This window comes from Chlamydotis macqueenii, chromosome 15 (assembly GCF_036417535.1).
Source record: "Chlamydotis macqueenii isolate bChlMac1 chromosome 15, bChlMac1.mat, whole genome shotgun sequence".
In the NCBI taxonomy this organism is placed as follows: domain Eukaryota; kingdom Metazoa; phylum Chordata; class Aves; order Otidiformes; family Otididae; genus Chlamydotis; species Chlamydotis macqueenii.
Genome location: NC_141570.1, coordinates 5,457,086 through 5,472,338, shown reverse-complemented (window position 1 = coordinate 5,472,338; position 15,253 = coordinate 5,457,086). Strand labels below are relative to the sequence as shown.

The following is a 15,253-nucleotide window of genomic DNA, read 5'->3' as shown; positions in this document are numbered from 1 at the left end:
TGCGTACTCCTCCTCTAGCAGGGGTCCTTGTTGAAGAAGCCAGGCAGGAAGGGATGAACAAGCTTCCAATGGTTTTCATCATTCGGCTCAATTTGCAAAAGCGAAAAATCCTTACTGATGGCTTGGAGCTTGCAGGAATAGCACCGGTATATGCATACGTCTCTCACAGCTCAGAGGTTTAAAGATGGGTCCGTTCACAGCTCCCTGTTAAAAACCAGCAGTCAGCTATGAAGGGTCTCAGCTATACTGTACAATAGCTGTAGAGAACTTGCTGAACCTTTTTATGAAAAGGAAGGAAACAGAGCTTCCCTCCTCTCCTCACATTCGGATTGATGCCTCAAAGAGTAAACCAGCTCCTCAGATGAAAGGAAAAGGAGCAATTTTTAACAATGAGATTCATTCTCAGCTGTGATAGGTTTTTCTATTTCTGAACTGTCTTCACTAAGCAGATGATTCTAGAGTTTCAGTTTAAGGCTTTCAGTGACTTGCAAGCATCCTCCTCACACTAAAAACATGACTGCAGTGGACACTACTTCTCGTTTCTTAGATTTTTATGGCCTACTATATTAAAACCAGTTTAAATGTAATAAAGTCTGCAACATTTACAGCTAGAAAATACGAGAGGACAATAAAACTAGCCAAGCATAAAAAATAAGGGAGTCTTAAACATCCTCAGCTCACTTTCCAGGGACAATATACACAGAACAGACACGGACTGTGAAATCAAAAGGAATTTAAATCAATGTAAAATTCAAGCAACCTTTTCTCCTGCCTGCTAGGGGCTCAAGGGACATTAGCACACACAGGCTGGCTCTTCTGCATTGTTTCCTCAGGTCTTCATTCTCGCTTCCTAAAATTTGTTTATAAAAGTGGTGACCTGAAATATTGATGATTTACTCATCTCTCATACATGGTTTTGCAGTAGTGACGTACTTTCTCTCTTCCCTTCACACTCCATCCCTTTTCTGCACAAGATGGAGTTGGAACATACGATTTTTAGATCGCTCTCTATTTCTTCCTGCCATACCTACTCTCTCATTCACTTAATATGTACCATTGCAAAATTTAAGGCAAACCAGAAAATTCACACTGAAGCAAAATTTCGACTGTCATAACAAATTCTTCTTGTGGTGCCAAAACAAAGCTGTTCTCACAACTGTTCCTATGCCTCTATCACTCCTACAGTACAAACGTGAACTGTACAGGAGACTAAGGTATGGTCTCTTTGCATAGTAGTCTATTCCAGACCCATACAATACTGCCAGCTTCTTCCCCTCCTTAGGAGGGTTCCCAGAGTTTTCTTAACAGGATGCTATTTAATGAACGGGATACAAAGCTGATCAAAGCAAAACAAAATTTACCAGCTTTATAACATGTTTATATTAAGCTGAATTTGAGAAAAAAAAAAATCTGTTTGAGGCATAGGCAAAAGCTTGAGGAATTGCAAGTGCCATGAATCGCACTTTGGGAAAGCCCTGCACAAGCAGTGACAACAATATGCTTTAGTTAATGCTGATGATAATTACTATCACTTCCACAAGCCAGAGGGCAGGTCCCTGACTTGCTCAACGTCACAAAGAAGTCCTGGGTCAGAACAGAGCTGGAAACAAAATTGTTTCCAAAGACCCACTGAGTTTTGAATATTTCTATAGTCCAGTCTTACCCAGGTCTCAATTTCCACCCAGCCTCTCCCTCATCCTGTTTACCTTAAGCAGCTTAATACTTTACAGAAGCACCACATTACAGAGCCTAAGCAGAAACAGATATCCTTGTACACTTAGAAAGAATGTAGATAACATTTACTGTACTCCAGAGGATCCAGCCTAGGCCAGGTGTAAACACCCCGCAGACATACATCACTCATACCACCAGCCTCCTCCTAAGAAAAATGTTTTTACAAGTCCTATGTTGTCTCTGTCCTAAATTCCCTGCGTGCCACCTGGCCTTCACATCAGCCTCTCCTGACACAGTGATGAGTACACAGAGGTTTAAATCTCAGGATAAGAATATGTAAATAGCTTCTGTATCAGTAGCAGTCAGCAAAGTGTCACGGATTTTATGCCGTCTCCAATTCTTCTCTCTTTCAAATAGAAACAACAGGTAATGATTCAGTTGTTTGGAAAGATTTGTTTATTTCTGAACTACAGAGAAGGTATTGCATTGGATACAGCCAGCTCTACTTTAGTAATTACCTCTGCTACAATAAAGTTTTGTATTTGGAGACATGGTTAATAAAACACCTCTCCTTTCATTATTCAAATCTTTGTGTCCCAAAGCACTATTCTAAACAAGGCATCTTCTAGAATGTGGCTTAATGTCTTGCAGCAGAGACAATGATGGTCTTCTGCTTCTTTAAAGTAAAGTAACTAGAGAAGGAGTTTACCCTTTAAAAGTGCTGTGGGAAAAATGAATTAAAAACTAGCCTGACTGATCAAACCTGGTATAGCATCTACACTGACTCCTTGGCTTGATTCAGTTCTTTAAGGACATGAGGAACTTCTCTGAAGTCTGTACCTATTAACAAAAGATGCCATTCACTTTATTTTTAAAATATCAAAACCAATGAAGTCTGAGGCTGTCCGACCAGGACTGCTGGGTTTACAAGGAGAAGGACACTGTAACTTCTGTCAGCCTCAGTGACAGCAACACTATCCTTGAGAGCTGCAACCTTCTCTCTCTCATGCAGTTCTCATTCAAGAGGTAGAGAACAGTCTCCAGAGGACGGGAAAAGAGAAACTACCAAAACTTCACCCAGCCTCACTCTCAAAACATTCAGCATTAATTCAGGGAAGAGGTGAAGTAACTATTTCAGACAAAAATTAAAAAAAAATCCAAATTAAAAGCTTGCAAAATTTGAGGGATTTCTGCCTTACAGTTGACAGGTACATTTGAAACAGGATCTGTATTTCATCATTCACAAGTTTGCCACTGAGCCACAAATTTCCCAAGGGAGTCAGAATGAACTTCAAGTTTCCTCTGCCTTCAAGTATTAAAGAATCCTTCCTCTGTAAGTTCAAGAATGTTCCTGTGTCACTGTTTATACACAGAACCCCCACCTTCAAGAAGAAGCCTTGTAAGACGACACAGGCTGGGTGCTCTTCATCTCCACTGGGCAAAGCTCTCCCTGCAGTTCAGAACAAGCATGTTATGAAGTTCTTCTGAAAAGGGGCACAATTCCACAGACAGCAGACCCCACTCTGGGTTTGAGGAGATGACTGAAATGCATTTTCTCTTTGGATAAGCATTTATTTGGAGGCATCTGCAATTCATGCAAATGAAAGGTTTCCAAAAGGTCACTGATAATATAAAATGTAATTAGCTTAAAAACATCAAGTATTTTTAGGCACCACTTTGCCCCAGGTTATGTTACTGTTGCTTGTTTTTTATAATCACAGTTCTTATTATCAGCATTTTTTTTCCCTTTTGGATGTAATCAGGAAAGAAAAAAAAAATCTAACAAATACACTGTTAAAAGACATTACTTTACTCTCCAATAAGTGAGCTGGAGACTTACCACCCATGGCTGTGCACTACATTACACATAATGACACTAGGTAACACAGCAGCAGGTGCACTTTTATTAAACAGGACACAGTTTTTAAAAAAAATACAAAAAAAAACCCACCAAGCAACCATTATGCTGTCCTATTAAACCCAAATTGGCAATAGATTTTGCCACAAACACCAACACACTACGTGGCATCTACAGCTGGCCTTCCCCAGCCAGCACAGCCCACAGGGCTCCCAAGTGCCAGAGGCAGAAACACCACATCCCAGGAATCACACTTGATCCTGGAACTCGCCTGGACCAAGGAAGCAAAGCTCATTCAACAGTCATTGTAACGGCAGGTTCAGACTTGCTGCTGCAGCTGAGTGCCCAGAGGAGATACGTCAAACAATATGATAAAATTATTTTATTGACAATCTAGAAAATAGTATTTTTGGTCAATATAAAATTGAAATTGTAGCCCCTTAATTGCAGGTCTGACATACCAGCGCTGAGTCAGTGAAACACAGTGTTTGCTGGTACACAGCTCCAGCAAAAACATGACACACACCGTCTAACTGTTTCCAAGCTCCTTCTACCCAGAGAGAGTTCATACTGCTAATTGCTTGTCTTATCAAAGCATCCAAACCCTGGTCATGTATCAGAACGATTTAGACCGAATCTCTCTCTCACAGACGCTAACAGCCCTTTCATCTCTTCTGGCTTATACCTCCCCCCGTCACACACATGCCCACTACCTCCTCTCTCAAATTGCCTAATTGATTAATCAAGTTAAACTCACAGCAATTGTTCTCAACCTGCATTTAGCTTGAAGGCTTTTGCTTCTATATCAGATCAGAGTATTGGCTGTGTGCCCAAACGCGTGTCTGTCCTCTAATCCTATCAGTTGGTCTAATAAAAGGTATCACTTCTCCCTACAAACCTCACTTTGTTGATTCTTCTGTGAATGATCAAAATGCGCTCCGACTTCAACAAGCTCCAACTCTTACACCACTGCAAGATTTGTAGAATGAAAACCAAGGGATAAGACCCAGACGAGCAAGTTCACTCAATAAATTGGGAGTTTGACACAGCCAAACAACTTGTCTTGCAACTAAATCCTTGGCGGCACAGGATGCTGATTCTTTCAAGTGGAGGGGATGCAAGCAGCACTGCTCCACGCTCCCAGCTACAACAGAAAGTGCTATGAAGTTACTTCAGTCTTGCTCCATAAGTAGATAAAGATGCATCAACATAAATCATGCATTTGGTTTCCGAGAGTCAATTACCACATCGCCTTGATGACAATTTTTACCACCAACGCAAGGTGCAAGAAGAGGGATTTTTTTCATTAGGTTAACCCATTGATACGTGATACTTTGTCAGTAGAGTCTCATTAAGAAAAGATCTCACAGCGTTTTCTTAAAGCATACACTCTCCTTTATTAGTCATAGATCCTTTGGAGTCTATGTACTGCAATTGCCATACGCTAGATCTGATAATCCCTTATTTGTACAGCCAGAAAGGGACACATTTTGGTTTATTTCCATAAATATTTCAAAAGCTTTTTCTGGCTGAGAAACAGAAAGCCTCTTCAGTAGTTATTTCACTCATAAGAATTTGATTTTTGTTGCTTGAATAAAAGGAAAGCTAGGGGGTTTTGTTTTGGGGATTTTGTTGGGATTTTTTTTTTTTTTAAACTGATTTCCACTTCTTAACAGTGAGAACGTATTTTAAAACTTATGAATATGTGAACATTGTTTTAAATATTGAAAATATGTAAAAATAGTCCATACATAAAATATGACAGAAAGGAAATTACATTTTGCTGGAACATTGGTCTGAACTCTAACAGAGTACAACGTGTAAGCCTTCTGACCAAGCATCCAGCCCCAAAGGGCCCTCTGAATGTCAGATCCTACTACAGTTTTTCTTGTATGGGTAAAGGAAAAAAAAAAAAAAAAAAGCCAAAGTCACAAGCAACAAAATAACTGGACCAGTTGCCAACCACCCCTCCTGAACCCATCTCCAACTCCACCCCATCTCCCTTCCCAAGGAGTGACACATTCCTGTAAAAGGATGACCACATTGAGAAATTGCCAGACTTTCTCCCAAGCAACAGAGCATGGCTGTGCCAGAAAACACACTGACTATCGTCTTAAAAGACAGAGAAAGATGGGCTGATTATAAACACATTTCTCCTCTGTGATGCTCATGCAAGCACAAGCAATCAGTCTGACTTCGAGAAAATTAAAAAAAAAAAAACAAAACTTCAATAAATTTGCTTCAAGAAGAAATCTTGTGGACAAGGATGGAGAAAGGGAGAAACACTTAAGACACAAACGCACCCTCAGGATCTTTCCAACATTTAACAGAAGACCTTGTATTAGCAGCACAATTTCCTTAGAAGGCCTTGCCTTGTTTCCCTGTGCTTGACCTCTCCAAACCAACTACTCCATTCTTAACCAGGTGCCTCAAAAGCATCTGATGCTTCACCAAAAGCTGCACCAGAGCTGTAGAAAAAGGCTGCATCTGAGCTCTCCACAGAAAGAGTTTCTGAGACAGGCACATTCACTTCAAGATACTCGGCAGCTTTTCGTTTCTTTCCTTTCACTTGTAACATTTCTTAGCTAATTGGCTCCAGAATTTATAATCCTGGTGACAGCACCCTGGCTGCGCAAGAGAGAAAAGGTGGAGGAGGAGGGGAGGGAAGACAGCAGCTGCCAAGGCTGCCGGCACCATCTTCTGTTCTCAGAACACTACTGCAAAGCTCCGGCTCGATCTCAGGATGCTGATCCTCCCCTCGCTCACCCAGAAAGCTCAGGGTATCTTACGCTTAGAAATATCACAAGACAACTTCGGAGGTTTTATGCAGACTCCAGAAAAAGCAGGAATCGAAATACAAAGTGCAACTAAAACTACTAAATTTGAAAAGGAGAAAATTAAGGAGACGGGAGGGGGAAATGCAATTACAGCAGAAAAAAAATGTGTTTCACCATTAGCATTGCACAATAAGAAGGTTTGTCAGGCACCGGTTTAGCCTACACATCTTCACATCCGTCAGCATTTCCATGATAAATCCTAATTTTCGCCATTGTTGATCACATTGAACTAAAACTTGGTATGCAAGTTTTTAGCACAGATGCTCAAATAAATTATGCACATTAGTCATTTAACTTTCAGAGCAGCGAAAGAAAGCTGCTTTGGGGGACGGGGGGGCTGACTGCAATTTGTGACAAGTTTTTTTGCCTTACACAGCTAAAAAAGACAAGGCAGCTTACTTTTTATTTTTGATTAAACTTTTCAAGCAGTATATCTTTTGTATAGATGATAAAACTTTGACATTAGGAAAATATTTATAACTAAAACTGCCCTCTCCCCACCAACAGCTATGTACTTCCAGTATTTCCTCCATTTACTATGTTGTACCATGGTCTATACAGTCACATGTGCACATAAGCAGACACAGAGACTACTCAAATGAAAATACATAATGAAAATACCACTAATAACAGGTTGAATAAGTCATGTGGTAGAGTTTATGGGATCCAGATGAGAAATTGTTAAACAACTGATTAGCTACAGAGCTGAACAAAGTCTGTGTGCAGATATGATCAACTGAGACATCCCAGCTAAGACAATCTCTCAGACATAAATGTATTCTGTGAAGTATCTGAACTGACACTGCTTCACAACAGTCACAAAATCCTACAGAATTCACATTTGCCGTTGTAGAATACCTCAGTGTATTCTGGTTGTTCCCACCAAGTGCTGGGAAACCATGAATCTGTTTAAAATAAACAATATAAACAATACGCTAAAATACTTTCAAAAAAATCCATGGTCTTTGATACCGCTGATATTACAACAACCACAGTATTTGGGTACATGAGTGTAAAAAGACAGAATTCATTCTGCCTTCTGCCACCAGTCTTCCTCTGGCTCCTCATGACTGCTCAGCAAAGCTATAACGGAGTTCCAGCACTACAAATTAAGAGACAAAAATGTTACAGGCAACGTTGTTTGACTGTTGACGACTTACCATAGAACACTTCAAAGGAACAGCTCAAGAGCCACGGTCAGTACTATAATTTTAAGATACCATATGGGAAGAAGCAAATGTCTGTCTATCGTGTTTTTGGTAAAGAGGGGAACAAAAAAAAAAATATTAACAGGTATAGATAGGAATTAATGTATTTTATTTGCTTTAAAAATGATCAGGTGCAGACTAGACAGGATACATGGAGTAGAGATGTTTGTTTTCATTCATGTGGATCTGCATGCCAGAATATGAGGAACTGTGGTTACTGTATTCAGTGACTCAGCAGAACCCAAGCAAACACAAAGCTTCTCCAGAAACGAAGCCCAGACTTCTCAGGCCACATTCCTCTACCTTATCCATGGGACCGTACTTACGACTTCAAGACTGATTCCACAGATATTACCAAACTGAAGAGTCCTCCTCTTTTCCAGCTCACACACAATTTTTCAAGGCTTACTGCCACACTGCAGAGGCAATAAGAGACAAATCCCTACGCACTAGAAACCTTAAATCGCTACAATTCCCAGAGCTCTATACAAAGCTTGGTGATAGGCTGAATTTAAGATTTTTCATAACAGTACTGGTTTAAAAGCAGAACATTTTTGTACTGTTGCCTACTGCATAGCTGAGATTATAATTTCTCCCTTTGTATTCATATCACAAATACAACACGGACGTGAGGCACTCTTCCTTCGGCTCATCAGCCTCATGTAAATCATTCATTTGATCATAGCATCTCTCTGCTAAAAAGGAAAGAACATAAATAATGAAAATAGATAATGAGTTTTGACTTCAAATTACTTCAATAATTCTAAATATTCATTCTAGTTTCTGAGAACTCTAGACCAGTATTAATATGTATCTATTTAATCTAGGAATTTTAGTCTCAGAGAAGGGAAAGATTTATAGCGCCGATATGAGTCACGTATAGAAGAAATGCTAAGGAGACAACTTCTTCCATAACTTTCACAATGCAGCTCTGTGTTGAAACATGGGAGTGTCTGCTGCACAACACACCATCAACAACAGTCTATGCTTCGTATCAAATTAACTGATTATTTTTACACATTTTTCTGGTTAATAATATACACTGCTACCTGGACACCCAAGGAATGCTGAATCAGCATCTCCAGAGGAGTACTAATAAATACAAGCTATTGTTCACTCTAGTAATAAAAAGATGGACAAACATCAGGGATGCTAGTAGGAACAATAATAAATTACAATCCCAGAACAAGAAAAAAAACATCCAAAGAACAGAGTTTAAAATCTGCTACAATTTTTTAATTCATTAAGAGTGATAAGAGCACTGAACAGAGGCATTCCACAGATTCTCCTTGACTGTTCTCCAAGAAGAACACTCGATATAAGGTAAGAAACTAAGATTTTTATTGGTTTTGCACTATGCCGTTTTCACAGAGTTCAAGGCTGAAAAGATGGTACAATTACAGCTGTGTCTGTCCCCTGTAAGCTATTCTTCAGGCTTTTTCTGTGTATTTTCTCTTAAGCAGAAAACGAGACTAGTTCCATGAGCTTCAAAAACCAAAGTTGCCTGGTTTCCTATGGACTTCTCTCTCCAAAGGGGAATATTGACTCCCACTGAAGTCAATATGGAAGTAGACTTTCATTTCTTATACCAACAGCGTGAAAATGATACTGATACCAATAACATTACTACATGCATTGTGCTACAACCATGCTATCAGAACAGTGTTCGCTCACTGCCAGTCTCTAGGTTGAGTGAGTAGTGGCTAAGCATCATCTCTGACAGGACCCTTACTCTCAAGGTGATGTTTAAGAGGGTCTTTTGCTTGCAGGGCCCTGATACCTAACAGGACACGACCTCCAGCCGCACCAACAGGATGTCTCTTCTAGAGCTGGAAACCCGTTTTGCTCAAACTCGCTAGTATTTATTATTTTTGAGACCTCTGCCATCTGCCAAACTTAACAGAAGACAACCAGCAAGTTCAGAAGTGTGGGGTAGGCACAATCTCATCTACATACCCACACAAAGCACAGTAATAAGCCTCACTCCCTCAGGAAACCAGACTAAGAATGGCACAATCACAAAAAGCAAAGGTCTGGACAAAATCCCATGTTTTTAGAATTGGAAGTAGAAGTCAATGTCTTGGCTAAATTATTTTTTGCCTTCCTATTTTCTGCTGGGGATTAACTATACGATAGGAAAAAAAAAAAAACAAAACAAAACAGGAAAAGCTTTGTATCTACCAAATTAGAGTCACAAATAACTAGATGTTGCTCTGGAAGCTTACTATTTGAATATGTTTATTTGCAGAGCGTAGATTGGTCACTTAATGGGACGTTATCAACTACCTTCTGGTATAAAAACACACGAAAGATCAATTTTGGAGGAAAGAAAAAGCAATCCTCACTAGTAATTTCTTCATAGTATTACTCTATAAATGAATGCAGAACCTGTCAGCAGTTAATATTGCCCTGAAGCACTGTGAATAAACATTTGTCTGGTATTAGGTACACACACATCTCCACATATAAATCAAGGCACAATGTGCTATATAGATGAACAACAGAAGAAAAAAAAATCCCTACCTTGTCCTATATTAGACATTAAGTGCTTCTTTTGATCACAAAACAACTCATAAAGCCTATCAAAAAGCTAGCACTTCTCTCTCTGTCAGATAAAAGACATTTCACTGTAATTAAACTTCTGTCCAACTTTCCAGAAGATTAGGGGAAGAAGTCTGACAGGCTCTATTTATATTTGTGACTGACATTCCTTGGCCCATCCAAGGAAAAGAGAAGATGGGCAATAGATTTACGACACACTTCTGAGCTAACAGCACTTATGGAGATGGACGGTTCTGAGCTCATCATTGCTCATCCATTGTTGGGGTTTTTTTTGTAAAAAAAAAAAAACCCTGCTTCCCAACTCGAGCATTTTCTGCTCAGTTTCCAATCTACACTTCTCAGCTTTCAATGGTTTAGGGGTTTTTTTGTTCGTTTGGTTGGTTTTTTTTTACTTTCAAGTGACAACACACACAGCACGTTGCTTGGGTAAATCAGCTTTACTTGATTTATATGAATAAAGGTGGTAAACAACCATGTCTCTTAAGAGAGCTCTGGGAGCACTTGCAGAAGGAAAATATTTTTTTCAAACGTATTCTATGTATCCCTTTTCACATATGAAAACGTATGTCAAACACATGGCTGGGTTTCTGACACTACGTGATGAGACTAAGCCATCAGCTCCAGGATCCCAACACCAGAACCAAAGACTTACTGCTTTTCTGGTTTTGTGTCCTTCCTTTTTCTGCTCAGTACTAACTTCACCTATGTGTTTCCTTGTATTTGCCTTTCTGCAAGACACCTCAATGGTCCAAAGTAAATATTGCACTTAACAAGAGCAAAAGTAGAAAAGAAATTATCACTTTGGGAGGGACCACAAGTAACCAGAAAAAGTTCATTGCCATAGCCTGTCCTTCAGAATTGAAGTAAAGATCAAACTGTAAGCAGCATCATTCCTTCATTCTTAGCCACCTCAGAGGACAACACTGATGAGAAGGGACCTTTTCCCCTACGCTTCAAATTCTAGAACGCTTTGCCAGGATTGTTTTAGGAAATCTCTCCAGAGACTCCAAGCACGCAGATAAGATGCTGGAAAAATAAATAAGCAGCTTTTCTCACTTAAAAAAAAAAAAATACCAGTGTAACTAATACATTACTTATTACCTTTTCCTAAACAGCAGAGGAAGTACACTTCGTGCTATCAAAGTGGCCCTAAGCAGTCTTTGAGCCTTTAAATCCTCAGATTGTTACCTTTGTTCTGCAGTTACAGAGCTCCGCGATACTTCCTGCTGCTACTGCTGAAAGTATAATTTACTCTATTGACACAACTTGGAGCAACACACTCCAGAACAGCAGTGAGATTCCATCACACGCTATTAATGACACTTTCAGCTGCATTACTCAGCAATCCTGAAGTTGTGAAGAAGAGGAGCGAGTTGCTGCTTCTGTGTTCAGTACAAGAGTGACCCTCTCCTGCTTCCCCGTGCTAGCGCCACAGGAAAGTTTTCCTCCCTAGCAAAAATAGCGAGCTCCAAGGGAGTCTACACAACTCAAACACGTCAACAACCACTGCCAAAAGAAATTGATTTAAACCCACTGTTGAGGAAATTTAGTCTTGTGACCCTATATCTAAAAGCACCCAATATGAGTGACACAGCAAGTACGATATGCAGCATCATTTGATCTCTGGGAGGCCCTGAGACACTGGCAATCGCACAGGTTACGCAAACACAGATCGCACCTCAGATCCTCAAGCCACAAGCAGGGGGGTATCAATGCAAAGGCTGCTTTGTAATGGTGCAGCCTTTTTGTGGTGTGATGGACTCTATTGCTTTTTTAATAACGGGAACGCTGGCACTAAAGAAATATACAGTAACAAATGGAAAGCAGTTCAAGAATGGAAGGACAAGAAAATAAATTTAGTCTGTTTAGTGAAGCCATATGCCATTTGGAAAACATTGTTACCAGTCTCCATTCTAGATCCACTCAGGGACACAGAGAAGCAGTTGAGCTGTGTCTGTCTCCAGTTATACAGAAACAGATGGGACCTTACACAGCAAATTGTTCCCCTGTGATACCTTTTCCATGCCTGGTTTGTTTTCTGAAGTCAAGTCCTGCTCATATTCTGTTACGTTAGCAATTAACTCTTGCTTCACTACCAAGCATCTCCTCTTATCTAAAAGAAACCAGGGACTATTCTTCAGGTTGTGGGACAAATAGTAGCTGGTAAGTGTCTATCACAGTCACTAAATGTGGCAAAGGCACCATCACCATCTTTAACACCACAGCCAAACCTCTTCTAACCTGAATGTTGCACTGTATGCCAGGACTATCTGTGATTCTCCATTTCATTGCCAAAAAATACATTCAGATGCCAACTTCTGATGATGTTTTCCTAATCATCTACCAAATCATTAATTCTAATGGAGAAAATTAATCAAAGCTGCTTGCAGTGGGCAAAAATTCTTTTCCCTTTTACTGCACATTGCTCTATACACACATAAGCACTGGCTTTATAAATCAAACACAGCACTAACAGTAGTGAAGACTTAACACATTTCAGCTAAGGGCAAAAGAACCTGTAGCTGTAAAAACAATAGAAAGCTGAACAAGCTCAATCACTAGAGGGAGTCATGACCACATATTAAGTTACTGTAACACACAGACCACTCTGAACATAATTATGAAACAAATAAGAGAAGACCATCAGCTAAATCTGGATGCTGTTTGGGGAAAAGAGAAAATTAGATTTGCTTCCTTAACAAGGTTTTATTTCCAAAGACTCAAGACCTTCTCCTGGGAACTTTCAAATCATCTTTAATGAAAGGTTTTTAAAAATGTATCTTATTGCCTATATTTTAAGACAGAATAAGACATGTGACAGAAGAAAGCCAAAATTACCAGTTTTGGAAGCGACACACAGCATTGCATCAAGAAAAACATTAGAATTTTAATTTAAGCAGCTTCACAGCCCATTTTATTTGAAATAAAAAATTAATGTTAATCACGTTTTTACTTTTAAACTAAATCGGCACAATTACATCCAGCATGACATGAACAGGCACTACCAAAAGGCTACTTTTTCAACAGATTATTCCCTTGGCCATTAATTAATTTAGAAACCGCATTCCTCTGACATACTGTGAGAAACAGCCTAACAAAAAAAAATTATTTTATTTGATCACTTGATCAATTGTGGGTCTGAGAATTTGCTTTGTTTGGTTTTAATATATTAAATGTCCTTTTTTTGTAATGGTGAGATTTTTTTGCCCCCCTTTAAACTGCAAAGCAAAAGCCACAAAACAATTTGTCCAGCTGCACTCACAGGAATTTACACTTGGCTAACAATTTTACAACTGACTAAACAGTTTCATTAACAGTTAACAGCACACAAGAAGCTTTTAACACCCAGCTTGAATCCTGTCTGTCGTTAGTAAGGCGGAGCCCAGAACACAATCATCTCTTGAATTAAAATCCACCACACATCTCAGGAGGCACATCAGCAAATGCAGCCCAAGACAAACCAAGAGCGCTTGTCCAGTGCTCAATTTGAGTGCTTGACTGCTTTACATTCAACATGCTTACACTGAAGCCTGAAATGCTCCACACTTCTGCTGCTTAGACAAGTCAGCTAACACCTTGGCAATGCAAACACTCCAAGTGTCTTTTTGAAAGACAGATTTATTTTTTTTTAACAAGAACAGACAATGGATTCCTAATATGAGGAAATAAAACTGTGAGAGAAGCAAGAATAGGTGCACCAAGGACGAGAAGCACTTTCTGGAATGCTATGGAACAGTGTTAAGAAATGTTATGTGTAACCAATGCAGTCTGGAAAGTTAGGCTCTCGCAGACAAATTCATTTCCCCTATTAAATATTCACTCCAACACCACAAAGGCTGAAACACCCTCTAATTTCAAATACATACCTCACTCTATAAATAGCAGTAACTGCAAACATACTTTTCCACCACCATCTATATAAATTCATCCTCTAAGTAGTCAAATCTCAGTCCTCAGGGCTCTTACTCCCTTTCCCATACCCAGACAACTACTTTGCACCTTCTGCTGTGACAGTCCCTTTCCAGATCAGATGGTCTGGGAAAGGAGCTCACTTCCCCTTGCAAACACTTTAGCTCGTAAAATAAAGCTGGATAAACTTCACTGCATCCCTTCAGTTTTTCATCTTTTTCTTCCTGTGAGGATTTAAATAAGCAAAAAAAACCTCTTCATCAACATGGGAAAGAATAGAAGGTGGCACAGAAGGCTCCATGGAACAGTCAAGAAATCTAAAGAACTATTCTCTCAGTTGGCAGTCCTCGTTGTCTTTCTACACGCTTTAACATACCAGTGTCTTGCTACCAGGATCCACTACTGGTATCACTCACCTGTTCGTGATGGTAGAGTTCTGCTCCTTCAGCACAAGCTCCCTTTGCTGCAGGGCCACAATTTGCCTGGAGAGATCATCGGGTGTCCTACACAATTAAAACAAAATAGAACTTTTAACAAATCATTGGTTGAAAAACTATGTTCCATACATAATCATATAAAAGGCCTCACCAAAAGCAGACAAGGCAATTTCTCCAGGCCAAAGCTGCTGCAGTCTCTTAGAACAAAAGCCTGTTCTATTAAAGTCATTACTGTATGCTGTAACCACCACCCAAGCCACAGCATTTCACCACTGTTCACTTCAACCCATAAACTCTCTCTAAAGCTGCAGTCAGCAACAACAAATTCTTCAAAGCAAGCAGCCTGCATCAACATTCATACAGGCGAACAGACAGCTTATCACTTGAACATACATACTTTTTTTTTTTAACATACGTAAGAACAGGCATTCACAATCTCCTTCCCACCCTGGCGCTCCGCACAAATACAGAGGTGAGCGCATCCAGCGTTACTCTGACACTCAGCTCCAGAGTCTCAGTGGAACATGGTCACAAGATCATTATCAAGAAGGTAAGAAAAGGAGGAAGTAAACGTGCATGTAGAGGGTACATGGTTGTAGAGGTTCAGCTACATCACAGGCGACTCAAAGCAGTGTTCCCACATAACTACCAGTGTGCTGACTTCAGAGTCTTTCATACAAGCAGTGACTCTAGAGCTGGGGCGGGGCAGAGGAATCAGGAATCCATCAGCTCTTAGATAACACTTCAGATACCACTCTCATAACCTAT

The 15,253-nt window shown here is 39.8% G+C and overlaps 1 protein-coding gene across 1 annotated transcript in view; it reads right to left on the bottom strand.

Moving 5' to 3' along the window:
• Nucleotides 1-15,253, bottom strand: part of MAD1L1 (mitotic arrest deficient 1 like 1) — a 366,820-nt gene that overhangs the window by 312,602 nt on the left and 38,965 nt on the right. Inside the window, exon 10 of the mRNA XM_086760107.1 lies at nt 14,465-14,551. Within this exon, the coding sequence (XP_086616233.1) occupies nt 14,465-14,551 (87 nt within the window). The remainder of the gene's footprint in view (nt 1-14,464; nt 14,552-15,253) is intronic.